The 26,768-nt window shown below is 37.7% G+C and overlaps 1 protein-coding gene across 11 annotated transcripts in view; it reads right to left on the bottom strand.

Moving 5' to 3' along the window:
• arvcfb (ARVCF delta catenin family member b) overlaps positions 1–26,768 on the bottom strand; it is a 257,678-nt gene that overhangs the window by 114,806 nt on the left and 116,104 nt on the right. For 6 of the 11 annotated variants that reach the window (XM_024275037.2, XM_024275042.2, XM_024275027.2 and 3 more), the window contains exons 4-5: positions 24,798–24,885; positions 23,702–23,925 (exon numbers count right to left, since the gene is read on the bottom strand). The exons of 1 other annotated variant lie outside the window; for it this stretch is intronic. In XM_024275037.2, coding sequence (XP_024130805.1) covers positions 23,702–23,893 — 192 coding nt within the window. In that variant the 5' untranslated portion in view covers positions 23,894–23,925; positions 24,798–24,885. Of the gene's footprint in view, positions 1–5,683; positions 6,057–23,701; positions 23,926–24,797; positions 24,886–26,768 lie in introns of those variants that run through there. 4 more of the 11 variants (XM_024275039.2, XM_024275030.2, XM_024275033.2 and 1 more) reach the window with 4 other exon arrangements.

Below are 26,768 nucleotides of genomic sequence, written 5' to 3'. Positions count from 1 at the left end.
AATGATTAAAACACAAAATCTTTATTTCCAAGATTTAGACAGCCAGCTTGTGTAAAAAAAAAAAAAAAAAACGGCATCTTTATGAAACCCTGTACATTTACGATTGAAAAATCTTTTTGCATTAATTTTCATACCACACCAAGAAGCTGAAGAGGTGAAACAAACACAGCTCTCTCGAGATAATAAGCTGCCATCTCATTAATGAACCACTTTGTCCTCCAAAGGTAGCAGGATGAATGAAGGCATCCATCTCCAGCCACCCAAATTACTGGCACTCACCTTTTTCTAATTCCATCAGCGTGATGATGAAAGCAGAAAGCGCATTACGGCTCTCGCCAGTGGTCGGACAGTGAGGGAGCAGGTGCAGGCCCGCATCGGTCACACTGTCAGCCAGCCAAATGGATTGGGACAGATGGAGGGGGGAAGCCAAGGCGGAGGAGATGGGGGAGCTCTGTTGTGCCAAAGGCTGACAAGCATAGACCTCTGGTTGTCCATAGAACATAATCACAGGGTAAACACTAAAAACTAGGGGCCGAGTCATTTCAGTAATACATACTGAAATCAAATATCATTTATACACAGCTGCAGGGTTTTTAGCCCACTTGTTGAATCTAGCTAAAGCTTCCATAATAAAGGGTTAAAGACAGAACTATTGTTCATAATTGTACTCGATGCTTGTAAATTGCCCTGTATTGTTTTTTTCTAAATGAGCACCAAGCATTTCAAGTTACTATTACTTCTATTTTTAATAGACTTCTAATTCTAATAGGAAAAAACAATCAGATGTAAGACGATTTAGTGCTCTCTAAATTTTACATTTTCCAAAGCTTCATGCAAGTCTGCTGAAGATGTTTTTATTTGAGTAAATAAGATAAAAATTTGATTTTCTCTAAATCTATTTGTTTTATTGTTGACGTGTGTCAAGGTAAAACTGTAGTAAAATAAAATCAAAATATTGCAAACCAACTGAGGTAATGAAAGAGGCACATTTTGAGAAGGTGAAATTTGTTTATAAGGTTGGTAGTAACTGGAAACTACACAAAGTGTTCCGATAAGAACGTTCAGAAGGACTGCTAAAGGGTTTATAATGGATGAAGTTATCACATGGAGATCTGTAAGCAGTGGGGCAGAAAAGTATTAGACAGTCACAGATTCTGTAAGTTGTCTCACTTAAAAGATGAAAGATTGGCTAATGTTTATCATACTTTAACAAGGAGACAGAACTTAAAAAAAAAAAATAAGAAAACATATTGTTAGATTTTTTTGTATATTGTTGGTGCAAAACATAATGATTTGATGAAAAATGAAAGTTCACCTAAATACTTTGTACTGTAACCTTGCTTCTCAATGAAGTAGTCAAAGGTTTTCTGTAAGTTTTTTAGCAGCCTTTTAACCCTCATTCTCTCTTATGGGGTATAGATGACCCCACCCTCATATTGATGTGCGACCCCTCCCATGTCAGCCACGGACACACCAGGAAGATAAAAAAAAAATCCTTAAAAAAAAAAAAAAAGTTTCATGTGCTGTCTTGCGGGGTCCAGATGACCCCACTTTTAATGTAAACATGCCTAAGATGGCACAAGGGTTAAAGAAGTAGCAACTTGTTTGTGGGGACAGAATTCTTGTTTGTAGGAGCTACTCACTTTCTGCACCATTATACAAATAAAATCCAACAACGTAAATTTTTTTTATATTGTATTTCTCTCGAGTCTTTTTTAAAAAGGAACAACTTGCAAAATCAGTAACAGCCAAATACATTTTTCTAACATCTTTCATTTGGTCTTATAACCGTAAGATCTACTTAAAACGTAAGATGAAATGAGTTCATGCCACTAGAAATCAAATTACTCAATGTAAAATATGATAGGTTGTGTGAGGACTCAGACAAAGAGCGTGGTTTGTATGGATAGTATGGATGGACTGAGGGGAAGGCCATTTGGCATCACTGGTCTCCAGAAGGGCAGCCCAACAGGCTCAAAAGTCTTCCAAGACAGACATGTCATGGATTTATAAGAACATTTTGGACACTTGCAACCCCTCACCCAGCCCCCATGCACAGATAGACTCTTTACAGCTATTGAACGCTCTTGTTTCCGGTCATTGGCATACTTGAATGGCCACCCCCTCCCCAAACAATAGCACTCCTCTTGCTCCACATGTCTTCAAATATTGATTTGTGCATCATCTTCTGCAGGCATACACAGAGAGCCTGGGGTAGGGAATAGGGAGGAAAAAAAAGGAGACAGGCAGCGACTTTGGAGCTGTCATACAAAAACACCCCCACAGAAAGGAGTCTGACAGCTATTTAATTTCAGCAAGAAATGAAACGGCATTGGAGAGGGGGTGGGGGTGTACGGAGGGGTGCTGGATCTGAAACCCCTGTTTGCTGTCAGGGATCTGGCAGTAACCAGCAGTCTCAAGACAAGACCTCCTCTAGTCTTCGGCTGAATCGCATATAAATTATTTTGTATTTCAGACAGATCCGTCTACATGGCAAAGGAAAAGAAATGTCAGGTTTTGCAAGGCTGTGGCAAGATGATGACTGCTGGATTATTCATAATGTTTTTTTTTTTCTTTCCCCTGTTATCCCTCATGACAAATCTGCTATTCTATTTTCATGAACCACGAATGTTACAGCTTTCGTGACGAAAGAAAAAAAACAACAAAAAAAACCACTGGATTTGCTCTTTATCCTCCGGGTGGAGCTTTCGAGTGAACACTAATTTTTAACGTATTTTGGTGAAGGTTACCCCACTAATTGCAAACCGTCCAGTAATCTATAGTGCACTACAACTAGATGTGTAAAAAATAATCAACTAGGGCTGGGTTGATAAAACTGATTAATCAGTTTGAATCGATCCATACAAATAGGAATCGATTTAGCACATAAAAGCTAAAGTTCGCTAGTTTGATACAAATATTTAATGGAATTCCTCATAGTATGGCTAATGCTAACGCTAGGTCAACCAAAACATACGGTCCGAATTCCCCCCCAATCACTATATAGTGCGTTTGCCATTTTCTAATGCTGTCCAAATCTACTAATTCCAAAATGGAGTGCACTCGAAATTTCCCAGAAGTCTTTGCAAAAAACTAGCGTGCATCGGGGCTCACTAGGTTAGCAAATATAGACCACGATGCATTGCGGTTGAACAATTTCAAACAAACAAATGTATTTAAATGTAATATTTGAACAAACTATGCACATTTTCACCATCAGAATACAGTGGAGTCATAAATAAATATTGTAAAATGTTCGTATTTATTCGATTTTCACTTCATGAAATCAGTGACCTCGTATTCGGTGTTAAGAAAAAAAAAGAAAAGTAGTGAGCATCGTGTTTAAAATCCAGGGCACTATAAAGTCTAGCACTATGTAGTTTTTTAGTAGTTAGGGGTTAGGGAGGGAATTCGGACACGACCTAAAACACTGTTTTTTGGTCATTCTTTTTTCTTCTTCTGGAATAAGGTATAATGCTATAGCGCAATCGCCACCTAAAACACCCTCCAGGAGAAGCAAAACACTGTTTTTACAATCTTAATGATCTGAACATTTTTGTTAGAGCTTCTCCTTTTGAAAAACCATGTAACACTGTATCCTATTAACAATCTCATATCACTACAAAATGTTACAGAATGTGAACTGTATCAGATTTATAGGAATATCTTCAATTAAATCAAATTATACTGAGGGGATCGATCAAAAACATTGTGAATCACATCTATTTTGGAAATTATTATCAATATCCAGCCCTATAATCAACTTAATCAATGAATCTATTTCTATTCTGTGATCCAACCTGATCAATCAATCAGAAATAAGTTGTTAATAAAATGGACCTATAAGATTAAAAAATAATTTATAAATAAAAAATAAATAAATAAAACAATTATACCAATATTGAAAAACACCATTTGGATTTATTTTACTATAACGTAAAAACGACCAAATGTCATCACAGTGGACCACACACTTGTGATTGGCGGCAAAAAATGATCAATCCAAACGACAGTGGGCTAAACTTCATTAAACTAAGATGTGAATGGATGAGAACTGTGAAGTACTTGTTTGCTTGTACTCATATTTAATTCATAGTTGATTATTATGCTAGAAATACTAGTAATCTTGAAAAATTAACTTACACTGTTCACTGTTACACTGTATTAATCTCTGAGTCACACTAGTTGAATTTTTGGCTAAAGATGTCCTGAATCGATTTTAGGTCAGTGAATCAGAGCATTCAAAATGAACAAATATTGACCCTAAATCGTATTGTTCACCACAAATTATGATATGAATCAAATCATTGCCCAATTTACAAGTTAAAGCTAATTCAGTTTTAGCTGTACTGCACCTTTACTATGACTCATCAGCATCTTTTCTCGCTACCATCAATAAGTCTTTGTATAGAACTTGTTTAAACCCCAGAAGTCTTTAAGGACATACAGGGTGCTGAAAGACATCAAACCAGAAATCTGTTTCTGTTCTATGCTCTCATCAGAGGAAGAATTAAAACCACAGTTTTGGAAATGACATCCCTAGTTTATGGCTTTGGTGTAACTTTGACAAATGGCGACTGCCGCGTCCAGCCAGCAGTATGCACTCCACGGCTCAAAAAAACTATCCAAATCTCGTCGGGGTCCTGCACACAAGGGGGCAACCTTTTGGACCCGTTCTGGAATGCGTTTCAAGAGCGACATGCTCTTCTGTGTCTTTGAAAACACACCGGCAACTCTTTCCTCCTCTTCAGTTCATCCGCTCACACCTGTCAGCACACTAGAGCTTTGAACTTATCAGAACCTGCTGGATGCAAATGGAGTCTGTGAAGGGTAAAAGTAGGTAAAAAAAAGAGGCTTCTCCAGCTATCAGGTGGCACGATATCCAGCGGGGACAATGATTAACGCATCATTATCAGAGGAATGAGGGGAGCTGATAGAATGGTTTTGTCAACCAAACAAGGGCATGGTCACTCCACCCATCCTCCAAAAAGAAATAAAAGCAGGGATGATGATAGCATGGCTTTGTTCATTTTTTTTTTTTTTTCTGCTCATCCGACTGCTGCCAAGCTTGGTGGGAACACAGTGTTGAGATAGTGTAGGCTGTGGATGAGCTTCAAATACAGGAAATGCTTCCATTAATGCATGCACATCATGCTTTGGTACACACACACACCCACACAGACACAGTTACACACTCACTACAGCTAACAAAAGCGCATTCCTCTGGTATCTGTGCAAGTGGTGGGACAAAAAGAGTGTAATGCCATGACTACAGTCCATGAGCGAGAAACCCCACCACAGGCCAGGGGGATCATTAGGGACAAACTTCCAATTTTTCACTGACTCTCATTTACTCCCAGGATCAGCTTCAATCTCAAACATTTGTTCTGGAAAGTTTGAAGCCACGAGTGAAATGGTCATTCAGTGCTTTCAGGGTGCTTTGGGATGCAGGGCATGTGTCAGACCTGCCTCCACATTCAGACTAAATATTTGTGCACAAACATTACAAACACGTTCAGATCTCCTGCAGGACACTGACAAATCCAATCATCTCTAAACTCAGACAAAACCGAGGAGCAAACAAACAAAACTTAGACAGATTCAGCTGTTGGAATGAGGGGGAAATGCGCAAAAATTAGGATTTCTTTTAAAGAAAATATAAGCTTAAGATAGCAGAACTAACCTGTTTCACTTCAGCGGGCATGGTCTAGAATCCCCCCTTCCGATCCCGATAAAGAGAGGAATAATAAAATAAAATAAAAAAGATTTTTAGGAACAAAAAAAGAACAAATCCAGAAAATGTTGTGACGTTTATGTTCCCTTCGTGGAAAAAAAAAAGTTGTCCTCTCCCACCTCTCTTCCTCTCGTAGACTCCCGTTTATCGTGTTTATTTACGTGGAGTTCTCCTCTGTGTGGCAGAGGCAGCAGCTCAGGCGAAGGCGGCCATCCTCTGCTCGCAGACGTCGAGCTGCACGAGCGTAAAACGAGGAGCCACCGGAAGTGCTGCCGTGCATTTCAAAATAAAACTACGCTCACCAGTGGTTACCAAAGTAAATGAAAATTGAGTTTTAACATGTTTATGTGGGATTTTTCTCATGATGGAGAACATATTTAGAAAAAATTAAGGTAAAAATTGCATTTCTGGTTATTTATGTATTCATTTTGTTGTGAATCAGGAGCAAACGAAAAAATGCTGTTTGAAAAGAAATATAGAAATTCTCTTTCAGTGATTTTTGTGCGACCACATTGTTAGTTTTGAGATCAACATTTCCTATATTGACATTAATAAAATATGAACTATATGCTTGAAAAAACTTTTTTCTGCTTTCAAAAGCTATTTCTTTCTTTAATAACATTTTTGTGTTTGCAACACCAATAGTTTTAGATGCTTTCTATCAAGTGATGTTTGTGTCACCACATTGCAAACAAAAATCCCAGTTTTTAGATCAGACTTCCTAAATTGAAAACAAAATGTTCAATTTTAAAAATAAAATGTTCAAAGTTGCAAATAAAAATGCTAAATATTTGCATTCAATCACAAAGTATTGGGGGCAAAATGGCTTTGATGCATGATTTAAAAGAGTTTAGCTTTAAATCTTTTACTTTAATAAACTGAATTTAACTAGATTTTTTTTGTCTTCTCAAGCTATACTTTTTATTTAAAAAAGAAAAGAAAAGCAAAAAGTATTTTTAAACTAGGAAAAACACATTTAATTGTTTGAATTGGAAGACAAGATATTAGGGGTGGGTATTGGCAAGAGTCTGACAATACGATACATATCACGATACACGTCTCACGATATATCCCAAGACTGCGAAAACAATTTTTTATAATTTTTTTCAAAGAGTGTGACTTAGAAAAAAACTCTACCTGAATATGAATGCACCTTTTATGTTAATAAAATTGTGAAACTGCAACTGTATCTCATTTACAAGGTGCTTTTACCCAAGCAAATTCATGCTGCTTTTCTTTTGGTAAATTAAGAAATATTTGTTCTTAAAGGGAACAGTCAATATTGTCTGATTTCCACAATAAAATATTTTTCCTTTTATAAGAAAAAAACCTAGAACAAATGTGCTTTAACAAATAAGATTGTAAAAGTATGACTGAGGAAAGAAAGTCTTGCTGTTGGGGGTTTAAGTGAAAAACATAAGTAAAAATATCGTTTTGTCGACAATTTAAATCAAGTATTGCCAAAGGAAATATCGCGATATATCACCAAATCAATTTTTCATCCCTACAAACACCACTACAAAGCATGATCAGCTCTGGGAACAAATGATACAATGATGAAATAATTCTTTAAAAAAATTAATAAAAAAGAACCCTAAAAGAAATTGAACTATCAATCACCTTTTTCTACTTCATCCAAAGAAGTTTTGTGTCACTTTCTCCCTCTAATTATCATGTCATATTCTGTCAGTTCATTGCGAGGTCACATACAGACAAAGCATCCAATCCTACAAATCAATTAAGAGAAATAAAATAAAATAAAATAATGAAAATAAGAGTTTGAGATGTGATTTTTGGATTGTGTGACTTTTACGGGAAAACTAATCAACGTTTGACAGAGATGTAGACTCTGGCTGGGATTTAAACCAGAAACATTATTACAAAAAAACACAATAGTACAAGCACAAAATTTTTGCATTTCCTCCTTAGTACAAATGAAAAAAAAAATACATAGTAAAAAAAAGCACCACTTTTTTTGGTCAAAGCTGAAATGCCTTTACTTTGAAAGGAAATTCCTCTTGCTAACACTGTGAGTCTGGCAGTGCGAGGCTGGTTTGACAGAGCTGAGAAAGCACGTTGCTTTGTCTTTGTAGAGTTGCTATATTTGAGTTCAGATGCAGGAAAAATGACAAGGGAAAGGTTGGATTGTCCCTTCTTCAAAAAAGGATCTGGTATAAAAAATAGAAGAATAAAAAAATAGAGCAGAATGCATGAACATAGCTGCACATTTATTTCCTAAAAAAAAAGTTGGACAGAAAGTGAACAAAACCATGCAGGACTGGGGAAAATTGAGGCGTAGAGGGGGTGTTAATAGAAAGAAGGGTTCCCAGACAGAGTTCGAAAAGTAGCCGCTCTCTCTCCCTCCCATTGGGTCAATGTCTCTCGCCCTACTCTATCTTCGGCATCAGTAGGGTGGAACCAGCTCCCTCTTTGCTCTCCAGCTGCTTCTGTCTGTCAGCCTGTTGTCCCTCCCCCTTTTTTTTTGGCTGGGACGGAGGGAAAGAGTAGAAAAATAAAAGTGGAAAGGGGGAGCAGAGGAGGGATGGGGGGGTCACACACAAAACAAAAGTTGCCTCTATTCAAGTGGAGGTATCCTATAGGCTACCCTGCACATTTTTACACCCTATACACACACACACTCCTCCTTTTCCCAAGCTCTTTGTGCCGCTTCTCCACACTGCACTTGATATAAGGGAGGAGCTGGTGAAAGAATCCACATTCAAATATCTACGACTGTGACCAAGACTGAGTAGGAATGTTAATCTAATAACGTCCATGGAGGCTTAACTGAAGAGTCCTTCAAAAGAAGGAGAAAAAAGGATGATTGGGCTAAAACAGAGACAGAAAGAAGAAGGGAAAAGGCTGAGGTTTCACATTCCACTAGCTTAGCAGTGCTGTTTTATGCCCCAGAATGTTACTGCTCCATTTATTCTTAATAAAAGCCCCGGCTCAAACAGGCACCATTACATTTAGATCCTATACTCGGAACAATAGCATTAGGAAATAAACCAACGTGGCTGTAGGAAAGTGGTTCAGAAAAAAACACCTCACATACCATAAGCGGCAGTACTTTTTTTTTATGGGATTTGCTATATCGCATTCCATTTGAGCCATTTAAACACTGAGCCACTTTCATACTCCTGTTTAAAAATCCATTAAGTGCTTTGGAATTCCCCTGGGAACAAATGAGGAAGGTTGCATTACTCTTCACTATACCAATAGTTCTGAACAAATGAGGCGTTCATTCACTAATTTAGATTTTTTTTGTGTTGTTTTATGCCAATAAACACATAGCTGTACATGTCAGCGTAAGTTACCACTAAATCACAACAGAACTTGTCTTCTGAGGTTTTCAAGAATATATTTAAATATTAAGAAACACGTTATTATAGTTGGTTTTAATTTTTAAAGACTCACTCAGATGAAAACTGTGTTTTTAACATGTTATTGTGGCCTTTTTCTAATGACTGAGGAAATATTTAAAGAAAACTAAGCTTTTCTGAGTATCTTATGTTGGGAATCAGGCAAAAAATAACATTTGAAAAAGTTTGTATATGTGACGTAGAGACATGTACGCTCCTCGTCAGAGCTGCTATCTGGCTCAAAAACGGCTGAATAGCTCCAATATTATTCAGCATTTCTGTTAGGTTGAGGTTGTGAGGGGCTGTAAGCTAGCAGGAGTGTAAACAGAGAACTCTCAGTAAAAGGCAGGGGTTCCATGGTTGCTCTGTCCTGTCTGTCCACAATGCAGGTGAATTTCTGCACTTTATGTCTTAGAAACGGAAATTTTGACTAAAAATGGCAAAATCATAATTAAAAGACCACTAGGAAAGCGTTTAAGTAGATCAAAAGATGATCAGAGTGGGACTTTAAAAGACTTAAGAATATAAAAATTAAACTATTACAAGTATTAAAACCAACAAAAACAACAACATAAAATTACAAAGCATCATAAACCTTAAAAATTAAAACAATTTCCGACTTGAAAAACATAAAAGTCTGAAAGAGGTGATTAAAACATCAGGACTAGTATTTAAAAGTGCTGTATCTTACATTGGTGAGTTAAAATGATTTTGTTATTTGAAGTGTTAAGAAGATAAATAAAACCATAGAGAAGGCTTGGAGAGTATTAACTCTTGCACCAACAAACTGCTTGTGCTGTTTAATTAAAAATTTACAATATATCTCTTACCTTGTATTATTTTTATCCATTTTAGAATGCAAATTTATATTTGGGAGTTTTTCCTACTTTATTTGATTTCTGCTCCTTGAAAGTATCACTATCTTTGTATCTGATTATCAAATCAGATACGACACAAAAAGCAACACATTACATCACGTTTCTCCATCTGATTGTTTTCCAGTCTGTAGGTTCTTGGCAGTGAAGAGAACACATGGATCTTTAATAAACTGGACATTAATAAATGTTATTAATGTTAAATGTTTCGTTTTTGCAATAGGATTTTAAAAAATGATTTGTGTCTGTTCTCACGCTGAAAAAAACCCCAAAAGGTTTCAGTGTCTTGAAAACAGAGTTTATTAAAGCAAAAAAGTCTAGTTTTCACTAGAAAAAGTGAAAAAATTGATTAATTAGCAAAAATACTGTAATTTGCTACATTTAAAATTATTAGTTTTAATCAAATTACATTCTTAAGTTGAGTAAATAATCAACTCAATATTTTAATGTGATGAAAACTAAGAATTTTAAATGTAACTAATTACAGAACTTTTGTCAACTGATCTAATGTTTCACTTACTTTAGTGTTAGTAACGGGACAAAAATTTTCCCATAGCATGATTCTACCACCACCATGCCTTTACTTATTGGTCTGTATTCTTTTTTTTTACAAAAACACCTTAAGAAATGTAAATTCTTAAACACGTTCTTCCATATATAATTACAGATTTGACTTTTTTCAAAGTGCTTAATGGTGATTTTTTTTCTTAAATTTTAAACCTCATTTTTAATTCACATTAGAAGCTTTCTACAAAAATGGTTTGTATTGAATGCATGCAAACAGCAAAAGAAGAGCAAACACCATAAATTCAGTCATGAAAGACAAAAAATGTCCAGATTAGTTCTTATACGGGTCAACGTGTCCAAATAGACTGAATAATTTCTCTCTCTCTGTGGAGAAAGAGTCAGCAGGAAGTGTGTGGAACCATAAAGGAGCTGCTAATGGCACAAATTAAAGTCAAGTTACGAGCGTATTTATTAGAATCCATTCAGTTAAGCACACCTCTGTCTCAGAAACATATGAGTACCTGCTCGCAATGGACGTTTAATGCTCTCATGTTCTCACATGCGATTCCTTGGAATAATTTCATCTTTCTTGTAACCGTTCTCCAGTTAGTTTGGCTTTAGGTGAAATAAGATCGATCGAAATGTTCTCCTCTCCTGCCACATTCATTTAAAGATGCAGAGGAATGAAAGAGAAGACCTTCGTTCGTTTCTATGAGCACTACTTTTGTGAGGAAGTTTATAAAAAAGTCACTTTTTTTGCTTTCAAAACATAGTGGAAAAAATGACATTTTTATAGCCAATTTCTGCATTTTTATTTTCTTTTTATTGAATATACTTTACTCGCTTATACGACTGAACCCCTTTTTTTAATATGGAAAATTACCAAAAGGCTGCACGCCGCCTTTATTGAATTTGTCTCCTTGACTCCTGGAGCCTGCAGCCTTAGCTTGTGTGCGCTGAAACAGATGGTAGAAAGGTTAATGTTCAGCAACACGGCACGCTTTGACAGTCACGCTCTTCCAGGGAAGCTACATCTGTTAACATCCGTTTCCATTTTTTCCCCTTCCCTGAATGATGAAAGAATAGAGAAAAAAACGAGAGGAATATTTTAGAAATGTTATTGTGGCCTGCAGATTTAAAGAAGTCCATGACATTTAAGTTACAATTACGTCTCCACAGCGAATAACACTTATTTTTTTTGGTAAAAATAAGGAGTTCAGCAAAAGATTTTAAAGTTTGTCTTTAAACATCAAAAAAGTGATTTGTCATTCATTTACAAGCTAAAATGTTCTTGCAGTCTAAATAAAAAAAAAAAAAACAGAAAAAAAACTAGTGTATCCTTCCAGGGGCGGAGCTAGAACATTTTATAGTGGGGAAGATGAGAACAGTAAAGTTTTTTTTCTGTAGCTCCGCCCCTAACTATTCCCCAGGGCACCTCAAACTGAATGTCCAAGCAGATATTTGAAACTATAAATTCACTACAGTCATTGACTCACTACTCAATGGAAAGTGCCTTATTTAAGAAAAAAAAGCAACTTTGACTTCTTTAAAAGTGTAAATCTGGTAATAAATCCTAACTCCTGAGGCGAGTTATCATATTAGAAAGCCCACTGTACCTTGCCTGAGGGCTCAGAAAACACAGATGGCATATTGTGCTCACAAAACCACAAACCCAACCGAAAAGAGAAATATATGATTGACAGATTAACACCTACTCACATTTCTCTTCCTGCAGTACGGTCACAGAATCTTCAGTCAGGTTTGCTAATGTTGGATGAAAAACTTCACTGCAGATACAAAAAACTGGTGGTAACGCTTTTATTGCATCACTAGAGGTTGGTCCAGCTTTGCCTGTTTTGTGGCTGATAGTATGACGAACATGGAAACACCGTTCTTTGAAAAGTAGACTGATGTTGATGTTCCTTTAGGACAGAAATCTGCAACCAGAAGACCCATTTGGTCCAGTTTGCTTATTGACCAAAACCAGAGGAGAACCACAAAGTTCCACTTTAGTGTTTAGAAAACATTTTTAGTTGTGTCAGATTTTTTTATACATTACAATGCTAACTCAGTGTGTCAAAGCCAAGGCCCGGGAGCCGGATCGGGCCCTACAGGTACCGGTACCTATATCCGGCCCTCCAGATCATATTATATTATTGTTATTAATGGCCTAACATTATCTTGCACTTATTTCTAACTTGTATGATTTTGACAAAATATATTTTTATTAAGAGTAAAACATAGAAAATTATTTAAGGTTTAAGTTAATTAATTCTGGAATAATACTCTTGCCTGTTTTTATTCATATTTATGTTAAAAGGTTACATTTTTGAAATTTTTAAAAATTTAGTTTTAGTGTGTTCAATTAGGGTGTTCGTCCTGCAACCTAAGGTGTGTTTTGGATTCTTTCCTTTAGTACGATTAAGTTTGACACCCCTGACTTAGGATGATTTCAGACTAGAAAAGTCTGTTCAAGTCCACTTAATTTGGTCTAAATCGAGTCCTTAGCCTTACGTTTGGTGTTCAGATTGCCGTCAACTAGAAATGACTGTTTCAAGCCAAAACTTGTAAACAAAACCACATGACTACAGATCTCTTCAGTCATTGGCCAGGAGTTACAAAGGTGAGGCAAAGGATGCCTATTCAGGCTGAGGAAACTCGAAGTGAACTGCGAAGTCGCACTGGAAACTAACCGAGACCACCTCAAAAGATCCAAGAGCAGTTCCTGGTCCTAGACCAGGGTCCACTGGTCCACGGTCCACTTAGGTATATTCTGACTGAAAATTTGTTCTGGATTATGGGGAAAAAAACTCTGGTTTACTTTAAGTGAACCAAATGTGTGCAGTCTTACTACACTCTTAGTTTACTTTTACAAGTTCCTTTCAAAATAAAATAGACCTGTATCAAAAAAGATATTCCTGCTGCTGAGTCAGATTCAGATGGATAAAAATGCAAGATAGCAAAGAATAAAAAAACAACATACTATCATTATGTCTTTTATTATCTAATATCAATTATTATGAAATAACAAATTTGGTGCAGAATTTAATTAAAAAAAAGATATAAATGTGAATGCAATTTTATACTTCAAGAACTCTGAACAGCAACTAGACACTGTTGGACTGCAGAGAACCACAAGATATGCTTTAAACTCAATCTGTGGGAAAGTCAAATAAACAATCACCTGTGATGTTACTATCTGCCCCCAAAACACTAATCCTATGACAAATATGATCATGGTTTAGTTTTCACTTTAAAATGCTTTGTGGTGGACATAGTGAGGACTTTTGTCTAGGTATAATGCAATTTTGGCTTAATTTATTTAAAGCTCTGTTTGATCGCTGTCATTTAAGGTGAAACGGTTGTATTTTCTTATGACAGCGCTGTAGCAGGACAGCAAGATTTGCAGCCCAACTATAAAAAGAATTTGTTTTTCTTTCTTCTTTTAGTTGTGGACACTGGGAGGTTCTGACATTCAGCAAGTTTTTGCTTTTTAATCCATCACACTTTTAACCTTGATTTGAAGTTTTACACACATTTTATCTCTGTGATTAAATCAACCTTTTTAACGGATGAAGGCAGTCGGCTGATTCTCAGTGTAACGGTTGATAAGTGCAGTACACTATTTCATCAGCAGAGGGCGCTTGTGTGCTAGAAACGCTAATAATTATTTTCGTTTATTTTGTACGTTTATATATTTATTTTTCTAGCATTTAAAAGACATTTATGGAGCTGTCAGAACAGTAATATTTATTTTTGAAGAGTTTTTAAGTGTTTAGATTATTTGAGTTCGGCCAAAGGTCGCTAGAAGTACTTCCGGGTTTTCGCATCAGAGAAGCCTGTCTAGCAAGCGCATGCAAAGTCGGCCCGACAGAAAGCTAAAAGAGAAGAATAAAGAAGAATTTTTTTGTTTGTTTTTCATCCACCGGTTAGTTCATTAGCAGGCCAAAGTGGTATGTATGTGTATTATTTTTTATGTAAATCATTTGTGTAATCCATATTTTGTATTTAAGAATTGCCTTTTGTCTGCTAGTTCTACGGTGTTGATGCGGTGTAAAGCCTGAAGAAAAAGAATACCACATTAAACATCAGTAAAAAGAACTCTCAAGCCTCTCTCCTGTGTGATAATGAACCATCCGGCATACTCAGGCCTCCTCTGCCAGACTGAAGACGAACTGAAGAGTACGTGGCAGACTGGAGGCAGATTTCCATCATTGCAGCTCTGTTGATGTCATTTTAAAAGCCATGTTCTTGTCTTGTTCATTAATGCTCTCTTTTCTGCCAAATTCAATTTTTATGGCGGTGTAGATGATAAAGTTGGAGATGGGTTCCCAAACCTGGTCGGACAATTTGGGGAAAAAACTAAAAGTATTTGTTACTTTTGGCTGTTTCAGTTAAGAATTTCATTTAAAGAAAAGTCCAGACTACCAATTAAAAATAGTCAGAATGTAAAGAATAACTTATTTTTTCATGTCAACCTTTGCTACTCTTTATAACAAGTGAGTTTTTTTAGTTGCCATCCTAAAAAGACTACTTTATTTATTTATTTTATTTATTTTTACAAATTGGGGGTGGGGCAAGTTTTCTTAACTTTTTACCCTATTCAGTTCATCAATAAATAAAGACATGTTTTCATCCTGGCTTCAACTTTAGACAAAATGTGATTCTTAAACGAAGAGAATGAAAGCAATATTGCAACACAAAGCAGCAAAGGCTTGCCAAATCTACACTATGTTGTCAGTCTGCCCAGATCTGCGGCGTTCATGAGCCTCAGGCCATGCCAAGCTTCATCTTATCAGTAACTCAGAGCAAAATACCTATAGATAGTTCTGACTTCATGGCTGGAATCTGTAGGAATGTGAAAGTATTGCTGCTTTAAAGACCCCAATGAAAATGTGTGTTTTGGGTTTTTTTTAGCATGTTTTTGTTAAAGAACTGTAGTAGACCACTGACATTTTAAAAAATATTTAGGAAATTTGCACACAAAAAATCCACAAAACATGCTAATTTTGCTAAAACCTTTAGTTTGGAACTAAAATATTCATGATTTGGTGTGAGCAGATTTATTATAAATATGAGAACCAAGTTAACTTTAGGGGCAAATGTGTTTCCCCCACAGGTTTGAGGGTCACCTTTTATGAACCCAGAGGCATTTTCCTACGTTTTGCTGAAAAAATAGTGACTCTGTGACAAACTGTATTCGAGTAATGGTAGTTTGTCTGGAAAAATGTCATCTTACAAAATCAAGCAGCTCCACTCTAGATCCAGAACATTCTGTCCATTAAGTGACATTGAAAATTGTCCTAAAACTTGCATAAAACTTGAACTTTATTTGCATAAAAACCATAAGGTATATTATAAAGTTGAATGCAACGTAAATTGCTCAATCTTTGCTAAACATTTTAAAGTTTGAAGAGTGTCTCTAGCTGAAAGTATGAAGAAGTTCATAAGTTTCAAAGTGCACAAGGTTTTTGAAGAATTTCTCATTCATTTCCCGTGGGGCACATTTTCCTTAATATTTCAAAAATTATAAAATTTTAATGTAATGTCCTGAACGACCTGAACATTTTGATCCCAAGATTCTTGAAATCGTTGAAAGCGTGAAAAGGAGCAAAAGAATCACTATTGTGCGAACGCTGTAAAGTATTCACACAATTCAAATTAATGATCTTTAATAATCTTCTTTTATATAACCCCTTTCAAGATAAAAATCAAAGTGCTTCACAGTAAAACACAGAATTGAACATAAAGTAAAACATGGAATATAAAAACAGAATTAAGAAAAAGCCTTTTTTTTAAAAAAGTGTTTTTGCCTTTACCAGTGGGACGGAGCCACTGCTGCAAAGGCTCTGTCACCCTGACACTAGATTAAAACTGCATTACTAATAATTTCTTTGTTCAAAGCCATGTAAATCGGGAGCAGACTAAAAATGCAGTTGGAACAAGATGTATAGCATTACCTGTGACAATGCAAGTGTGAATGCTGTAAGCTGAATGTGGCAGCTGAAGATGCAAACGTTATTAGCTGAAAATGCTTCATGGTTAGCTAAAAATACTCAAGCGGATAGTTAGCCAAAACATTAGCTAAATGCTAAATTAGTCAAAAACTGAAAAAAAATGTCTAATTTTCCCAAAACAGCTAGCATAATGGGAAAATATTGGCTAAACTCATGATTTGCCAAAAAAAAAAAAAAAAAAAAAAAAAAACTGGGAAAAAGTCTAATCATGATAAGCTACAATATTGCTCAAATATTAATTAGACTCCAAATATGCCTAAAGAACTTTAAAAAAACTCTAATTTGGAGAAAACAGCGAGCATAATGCCAAAAATATTAGCTAAAATAAAAATGTGCCTAAAAAAAATTAGAAAAATGTCTGTATTAGCCAAAAACAGCATGTTGCTAAAATAAAAGCTAAATTCCAAATTACCCTAAAAACCCAGTAGTTGGTGAACAATTTAAAGTCTGAATGGCGTATCTATCTGAAAGTATACTATCTGAAAGTTCACACGTTTCAAAGTGCACAAAGTTTCTGAAGAATTTTAGCAATTTGTCATTCAATTCCTAAGGGGCATATTTTTGCTATATATTTAAAAATCTATCAAGTTCATAAATACCAAAAATACAAGCAGTAATGTCTAAAACCAGTCCAGCAATTGCTGAAATCGCTGAAAGTGTACCGAAAAACTTACGGAAACAAGCAGGAGAATTACTAAATTGAGAATACTGCGAAGAATTCACACTATAAGTGTGTAGCTCTTGCGTACAAACTACAATAGGGGAGCCACAAGCTCAATGCTCTGCTCCATTCTGATGCATCCACTTGCAGATGAGTAGATCCATGTACGTCTTTGTTTTCCTCGTCTGAGCTGACATCTAGCTAAGAACTGTACGGCTGGATTATTCCAACATTGTTTGCCATTTTTATTGCACCGCTAATGTTTGATTTAGGTTGTGAGGGGCTGTAAGCTAGTCAGAGAGAGTGTAAACAAATGCATGATGGGTTACTCTGAGGGAAGTTTCTGATTTACTCCTGCTGCTCTGCAGAAAGTATGTAATAGAAAACTGATTTTGCAAAAAAAATAAAAACAACATAATCGTAATTAAAAGATCCTTGGGAATACTTGTACAATACTTCTAAAATGAATGCTGTAGAAGCCAAATCAGATGAGCATTTATAATTTATAATACTTGCTACTGAAGTGACAATCAAGACTACAAACTCTCCGCATCAGTACCTGGAACAATAACTTGAAAGAGCTGTGAATTTATGAATATAAGCTTTTTACAACAAGACCCAGAAACACTCCTGTTTCTCATTCGATCACCTTTTATGTGCTTGTATGTCATGCAGTAAAAACGCCAAACAGGTATGTTAGACTCATAAAGATAATGGAGTCGAGGCTTTGATTTTTACCACCAAACACAAAGACTTGCTTTCATTTGTTCTGAAGGTGCTCCAGCTCAAAGCTGTTTTTAGTCGTTCTGCTGGACACTGAAAGGGGCGAGGTCACATTCCTTGAGTGGCACGAGGGGGTTTGTGAAAAGGAAGAAGAGCGATATTATGAACACATGTGGTCCACCTCAGTTTCTGAGGTAATCTGCCAAACTGAAACATCTGTTTACTGTGGTTTTCTTTGAAAAACAATATTAAATTCTATCTCTTTGTGGACTGTTAGCCTTAAAGTCTCACTCTGATCATCTTTAAATCTGGCGTTCCCAGTGGTCATTTATAATCATTTGCGTGTGTGTGTGTTTTAGCCAAAATTAAAAAAAAATTAGTCCTTTCTCTAAATTGTTGGCAGGACTAGCTAGCAACCTAGCTAGCTCTCTTGCTAGCTTACAGCCCATCACACTCCCAACCTAACATGACCGGTGGAACAAAAATTTCTAGCAATATGGGACCTACCCAGCCATACAGTCTAGATGGAAACTTGGATGAGGAATACAAAGACGTACATGGATCTATTTGTCTGCAAGTGGATGCATCAGAATGGAGCAGAGCAGACCTTGTGGCCCATCTAGTGCATTTTCTGTATCTTTTTCAAACATCATGTTTTGTCTGACAATGATTTACACTGATTTGAGTAAAGAAGTACTCAAAAATGCAATTTCAAGTTTAATTTTCTTTATGTATGTGTCTTCATTCATCAAAAAATAGCTCCAGAGCATATTAAGAAAAACACTATTTTCATTGCTGCATGTCAGCAAGCCCACACAAGCTTGTTTTGTTAACCTGGATAGACAAAAATGCATTATGTGGCAGAGAAGAGACACATGTTTGAGCTTTTAATCAAGACAATCGTCTAATGGATTGTGAACAAAACCTGCATCCAGACAGGCATTAAGTCCATTTGATATTAAAGACAACATTTTGGACTAGGGGAAGCATAAAAAGTCACTTTTTTCACAATGTTGACTTTACCTTTCCATCCCACTTTCAAAGTATGAAGAAAAAAAAAACAAATGAAATAACTTGGTGTGCAAAGACAAACTTTCTTGACTCTGGCCCTTTCATGAACTCATGAAATCAGATTTGGAGAGCGTCCTGAGCAATCTCTGCTCATATGCTGCATGCAGCAGCAGCAGGAGGTTTTACATATCAGATGCTTCTCCAAATATGGGCATTTCCTCTACAGTTCAATTAAGGGTCAAAATGGAATCCAATGCAGTAGAATTTACAATGGGTAACATAAAATGAAGTTACACTCATGCATCCAGTTGGCAAATTTGTATCTTGTTTCCTTCAAATCTATTAATATACATGCAAAATGACATAACGTTCTCAGACCTGTATCAATTAAAATGTTTTCCACCTTCTTGTAAAAATTTGTTTTTTAAGCATGTTTTATTAATGTTTGAAATACCAATTATAAGAACACCTATCTTGACCTGGAATCTAAGTTAATTTTTAATGACTCTCTCCTAAAGCATATTTTCACTTTTCAATTTTAGTTGTTGCAGTTTTATAAATAAAAGCTGAGAATGTCCAGCCAACATTAAACATTCCACATTTGTTTTTAAGATTATCTACTGTAATTTTTTAAAAAGGTTTTTATTTGTTGACCCTATTTATAAGAGAATGCTGAAAAAAATAACAGTTGAGAACTTTCTGACCCTTCTTTGCAGTTTACTTAAAAATACTGTATGAGTAAAATAGTGTTGTTGAGAGAAAAATGAAGAAACCTTTGAAACATTTGGAACAAAAACAGGAAAACAAGCAGCAAATTTGTAAAAAAAAAATTAAGATCGCTTTTTTAGAGGTTCCCCAGTAACGAGAGGAAAGGCTTGTAGGATCTGGGAACAGTGGGGTATACAAAAAGGACACTTTCACAACAAGGTGATTAGGGGGTTTATGGAAGGCAACGAGCTTCTTGATGCCACAGCAACGGAAAAAGACAGGAGGCGATGGAGAAAAGACATGGGGGGGTAAACGCGGCCTTGTTGTTAAGCAGGTGATTTACGAGGGTACAGGGGCTCCTGGGTCCTGCCAGTAGGATAGATGGTCTAATGCTACAGCACCCTCAGTCTTTTGTACTCTTTGTGCCCAGAAAGGCTTTAGAGGCTGTGGGATGTAGTGATAAAGGAGGGTGGAGGGTACAGAGGTGCCACTGCCGGGACATCTATTCTTGGGTTCCTCTTGATCCCCAAAACTTTGAGAACTTTACACAATATTTGTAAGATGACTCACCAGAAATCCTTATTCCACTTCATTATATACACATTGCCTTCAGAACTGCCTTAATCCTTGGTGGCATAGATTCATCAAGGAAACATTCCTCAGAGAGTTTGGTCCATATTGACATGATAGCATCACACAGTTGCTGCAGATTTGTCGACTGAACATCCATGATGCTGATCTCTTGCTCCACCACATCCCAAAGGTGAACTATTGGGTTAAGATCTGGTGACTGTGGAGGTCGTTTGAGAACCAGTCTGAGATGATTCCAGCTTTATGACATGGAGCCTTATCATACTAGGAGTAGCATCAGAAGATGGTACACTGTGGTCATGGAGGGATGGACATAGTCAGCAACAATACTTAGGTAGAGTGTGGTGTTGGAACAATGCTCAAATGGTACTAAGGAGCCCAAAATGTGCCAAGAAAATATCCCCCACACCATTACACCACCATCACCAGCCTGAACCGTTGATAGAAGGCAGGATGGATCCATGCTTTCATGTTGTTGATGCTAAATTCTGACCCTATTATCTGACTGTTGCAGCAGAAATGGAGACTCATCAGATCAGATGACATTTTTCCAATCTTCTAATGTGCAATTTAAGTGATCCTACGTGAATTGTAGCCTTCATTTCTTGTTCTTAGCTGACAGGAGTGGTACCTGGTGTGTTCTGCTGTTGCTGTAGCCCATCTGCCTCAAAATTGGACATGTTGTGCGTTCAGAGACGATCTTCTGCAGGCCTCGGATGTAACCAGTGTGTTCCTGTTGTCTTTCTATCAGCTGGAACCAGTTTGGCCATTCTCCCATGACCTCTGGTATCAACAAGACATTTTCGTCCACAGAACTGTCTGGATATTTACTCTTTTTCTGACCATTCTCTGCTATAGAGGGCTGCAGGTGAAATCCCACTAGATCAGCAGTTTCTGAAATACTCAGACCAGCCCGTCTGGCACCATCAACCATGCCATGCTCAACATCACTTCAGTCATCTTTCTTCTTTATTCTGATGCTCAGTTTGAGCTGTCTACATGTATGTCTATATGCCTAAAAGTATTGAGTTGCTGACATGTGATTGGCTGATTACAAATTAGGACCAGTGTTCCTCATAAAGGGGCCAGTGAGGGAACATGACCAGAATAACAATGAAAACAAAGCAATGAAATGTATGCTGCGTACCTTAAGATGCATACATGTTCTGGACAGCAGCTGTGGACAGATAAATCAACTGTGTGTGTTGTATGCAAAACAAGGTCACCTTCTCCATGTTTTACTGAGCGCTCTCTGCCTGTCTTTGCACACGAATAACCACCATTTGACCTTTCACAGTCTTGGCGATAACCTTCCCTCAGGCTAAAATCAATTTCCAGACAAACAAGACACAACGTGGAGAAAGGGTATCATCTTAGCATGTGAGTGATCACTCGTGAGGACGGATCCCTGGTCCAGGTCACTGAATGTGCACAAAGGATTTCATCGTGCTAGCCGACAGATTGCCTGACAACATTGTTCCGATTTTCCCCTTGGAGTGCGGCAAACCATAAACATCCCTTTTTCTTCCTCTGAATCCTTTCATGTGTTTCTCTAAGAGGACTGGAGATCTGAATTCTTTATAATCATCAAACCATCGATGCAACATTAAGTGCTGCTCCGCTTTTATTAAGGCAATGATTAGGATGATGATGTATAAAAGGGATGGCTGTCCAATGGCGCTTCAACCCAGTGTGTTCAGAAGATAATACACTCTATCACAGAGATATCTATATCATTGGTTTATCACACTCATTAGACACACAGTTTAATTTGATGTTTTTTTTTTCCATGTCTCCACTTTAAATAGTGACAGGCCTCATCGACTCTGGCCTCTGTGCTGTGAATTTCAACCACAAATGACTAATTGATGATCTGTTTTAATTATTCAACCAACTGACTGGGTGTCTGGATGAAAATTGTAATTGTTGGCCCATTTATATCTTGACCTGTTTATGTTGCTCTTTTGAAGTATAACAAAAAGAACTGACCCTAAAATAGATCTGTTATAAATGAGATACTTATTAGAATATTTTATCAGGATCACTTTACAGTACAACATTGATTGTTGTCAGTCTCATGCTGGCATAAGATTCAACTAAACAGATCTGAAAATGCCTTTGTCATAATTGCCCCTATGGGCGGGTACGAGAAAAAAACGCGCAAATCTGAAGATTTTAAAATATGACAAAAATATCAAAGTCGTCGTAGACCACACGATGAACCTGTAGGGCAAAATGCACATTTTTTTTTTCTACTTCAGGTAACAGGTTGTAGTGAACACCTGTACAACACGTTATTCGCCTTTCGGCATATCCCCTCAGGGGTGGCCACGGCGAACTAGCTTTCACTGATCTGCACATTTGTTTTGGCAGAGAGTTTTACACCAGATACCCTTCCTGATACAAACCTTGTTTTTTACCCGGGCTGGGGACCGGCTCAGGGAGACCCAGACCTGGCCCCACTTGGCAAATACTTAAGCAACACGAACTGGTAAGTAATGCCTGGTTCATGTGGAAGCGCTGCTCTGAACCTCGCACACTCTGCAGGGGTCCCATTAGTGCTTTTCACATTATAACTGTGCGCTCATCTCATGCCTATTGGGCCAGTCCCTTGCGCGTTAGAATTGAGAAAATTAGACAATCAGAGTGTAGTTTGTGTCGGCATCCTACAGACATCTTGCGGGCACTTGTGGATTATCTGCACACCCCGTGTGTGGAGCATTTATGTGCGATCACTAAGGAGCCACCACACCAAACTAATTACTGGAGTGTAAAGGTACCGTACAACAGCATCGCCGGTACGTCATAAGAATGTGTAATTTACATTATCTTTACAAATACTTTATAATACATTTACCACATGCACGACAAAATGAGCCTCAAGGGAACTGCAACACACCTAAGATGCAGACCCTTCTGTCTACAACCGTCTACAGGCCCGGACAACCCAAAAACCCACAGGGTTTGACCCATACGGGTCCCAGTGACTAAGGCATTAGGTAACTTTTCATGCTCCCTGTGTGGTTGAGCGGTTTTTCTCTGGCTTGAGTTCACACTCCAACAGCATAAAATCTCAGCTGGGAACTCTAAATTGACCAGGAGTGAGAGCCGGGCCTGCATAGCTGTTACTCTCATTTGTCTTTGAACAGACTTGTGATGAACCGATGACCTGGTGTCTGTCCTCCAGGTGACTGTGGCAGGTAAGCTAAAGGCCACGTCCAATAAAAGCCCACCATAAGACAATATCAGAGACCAGTGGGTTCAAGGAAATCAGACATGCAAGAGATGCTTTAAAGAGGAAAGGAAAGACTGAAAGCCAGCTTTAGAAGATGACTTGCCAAAAAGCATGTCATTCCATAAAGACAACAGGAGCAAGTGTCACATGATAATTTAGCAGAGTCCCAGTAATGATGAGGAGCAATGACCTTCAGCAAAAGGACGGACAGATAGACGGGAACGAAGAGACGTGGCTGCACAGGATGGGAGTTGGCCAGCATGCTGGCATCAATTACCTGCATCACCACTTGTTGCCATGCCAGCGGTTGGCTGGTTGGGGGGTTGGGAGGCAGGTTGGAGCGCTCGAGCTGCAGGGTAACGTTGCGGCGCTCCTCCTCGAGGGCTCGGGTCAACTGCTCAAAGCGTGCCTCCTGCTCTTTTACTGAGGCCAGGATGCTGGCGGCTGAGCGAACGTCGTAGTCCCCCATGTCCAGTGTGTGGCTGAAACTATACGGGTCGTCTAGGTTCAGGATGGGAGGGAAGAAAAGGAGGGGAGGGAGGTGCACCAGGTCATTAAAGACACCCCAGACCCAACAGGCTGGATTAGCAAAACCAACAGGGGGATGAATGGTGCAAAGATGAATGCACATTTAAGATGGGACACTGACGGCGTTCTGTGGTAAAGCACTGATTTATGAGCAAAAATATCACTTCAAAAAAGCTGATTTTACACCAGAGCAGGAAAATTTGAGTTCAGAGTATCAGTTTAACTCTCGTTGTGGTTTGAAAGCGGGAAACACAATTACATTATTCTCACCAAAAATCACAACACAACTAATGTCAGGTCGGTCATGTCATGCACAGCTAATACATTAATGAGGTTTCTCAGCTGGGTGCCAATTATGTCTTTGCTTACAGAGATTCTAGCCTTTCTTATAATTAACACAACACAGGCAGCGCAGGACACTCTTCATTTCATCAACAAAATGAAAATGAATCAGCTCCACAGACAAAGAGAAACAGACAGCACAGAGCAGACTGCAGACTCACTGAAACCACCACTCCAGACATCAAATACGGGTGAAAGGAATGATGTCAGCTCGCCACATGAGCAATCACAGCCAGCGTCTGAGAAGCAGCCCTGTCTATGGATACAGTCATGCGCGGCGCCAAAATGCATTCTGACACACAAGCACTGTTGCAGGCAAAATTACAACACATGCAGGCTTCCCACAGCCACCCACACGGACACTCGGGCCCACACAAACACACACTCGGCGGATCACTGTCACATACTCCCTAATATCCATAAATGATGGCGGCGTGATATCAGGGGAGCTGACAGCACAGTAACATATGAGGGTGTGAATACAAATCCACAACAATACACACCAAGAGATGAGGCAGGCGGAGAGGCGTTAACAAACAGACATCCCCAACTCTAACAGAAGCAGAGGGAAATTACAAGAAGAACGGAAAGCTGTGGGAGAGAGGATAGAAAAACAAAGGGAGGAAAAAAAGGAAAAAGATTATTTTAAAATCAAAGGCTGAAATGCATCCTATTATATAGAGAAGTCCAATTTTCTTTTTGGTATCATGGCAAAAGGTTGTCGAAGGAAATTATTTGACAAACTGTAAAGCATTTAGTAAAAAAAAGACTTGAAAAAAACGATCTCTAGGTTATGAGGTATAGATTTGTTCAGTATTTATGTTATCTCTCTTAATTTTTAGGAGTGTAACGGTTCATTTTAACAATGATTCAATTCATATAATAATTTGTGGTTTCTGATATGATTCATAGTCTATGTTGGATCTTGATCAATAAATTGTTTGTTTTCCATCACATCATTTTATTTTCTATGTTTTAAATATTGTTATTGTACACGATTTTACTGTTTTAAGTGTAAACAAATCAAAGAAAATAATTTTAACTTTGTGATAATCTCACAATTAACACAAAAGTTGTTTTTTTGTGATTATAATCGAATCCCAACCAGTTTGATTTGTCGTGGTGATGAAATCTAAAGCACATTTTTGTGAAGGCAAAAACAACACACAACACAAACATCCCCATATTCCATCCTTTAGGTAATTGCTGAATTGAGTTTGACAAAGAACAGGATTGGTGGAGTGCATAAACTTCATGACAATGCAAGCATGACTTCCTTTCAAAATAATTCATTTGCAACCCATTTCTGTGAGACGCATATTTTATGTATTCAGCAATAAGGTTTAAAAGTGTGGATGGGCGGTACGCCTCAGTCGGGATGATCAATGCAGATGCAACCACTGGAATTCAAAATAAGTTGCATGACTGAACCAGAGAGGAGTGTCTGTCTCTTTAAATGTGAGCTTGCATAAAAAGGATTCATTCTTTACTATAGAACGTGGTGAGCATGCAGCTCTTATTCTCTTTGAAGCACACAATCCCTCTTTGATGTTTGTTGCACGCTGATCATTTATTTATCTTGCCTGACTCTTTCACTTCAAGCAGTGTGTGCCATGGAGCCTGGCTTTCCAAAGTCAAACTTGACATCCATTTGAAGAAATAGAGGGTTTTTTTCAAGATATTTCTCTGTAACTCCTTTATTGTTCTTATGTGGTTGGTTTACAAGCAGCTGGAAACTTTCAAAATGGAAAATATGGCAGTCACAGCTTGCAAAAATAGCATCCTCGTCTGTTTTGAAAGTAATCCACTACTTGAGATAAGAGTCAGCGATAGAGGGCTGTAGCGCATGTTGATTGGGCATACTTGAAGACAAGCCCTAATGATTCACACCCCCCAGAGACCTGGTGGGGCCACATAGCCATCGCTTCCTGAGTCATAAGGGGAATTATATGACAAGCATGCCAGCTACGCCCCAAAGCTTATCATTAAACACCACCTTCTGGCGCTACTTAAAATAGCCCAGAATGCACAAGGAGGGGTATCTGAAGAATTCCCCCAGTATGACAGCCCTGTTTTTTACAGCTTTAGCCCAACAGATGTCTGCTAATGGCCTGGGTCAGAGGGATAAAAACATAACTCAGGTCTGCACATTTAACCCCATCCCTATTTACACATGCCCCAACTACCCCAACTTCACGTGGAGGAAACATATCAAAGTATACTCCAAGGGCGATAGAGTTCTAGACCTCCTCAAGAAATGAATGCACAGAGGGCTTGATAACTAATCTAAGTGATGAAATAAAAAGCAAATAATGTTTAATTAATCTTGCAAAAGCACATTGGTTGGATTTGAGAACTCTTGAGGCGTAAACATCACTAATTAACCTTCCTATTTTTAGTTTTAAAGCAAAAAAGTATCAAAAAGAATCTGTCTATAATCAAATTCATTGTTGCTTATCCTTGAAAATCTGACT

This window comes from Oryzias melastigma, linkage group LG9, assembly GCF_002922805.2.
Source record: "Oryzias melastigma strain HK-1 linkage group LG9, ASM292280v2, whole genome shotgun sequence".
Lineage (NCBI taxonomy): Eukaryota > Metazoa > Chordata > Actinopteri > Beloniformes > Adrianichthyidae > Oryzias > Oryzias melastigma.
Note: the sequence above shows the minus strand (reverse complement) of the source record. Positions and strands in the feature narration are given on the sequence as shown.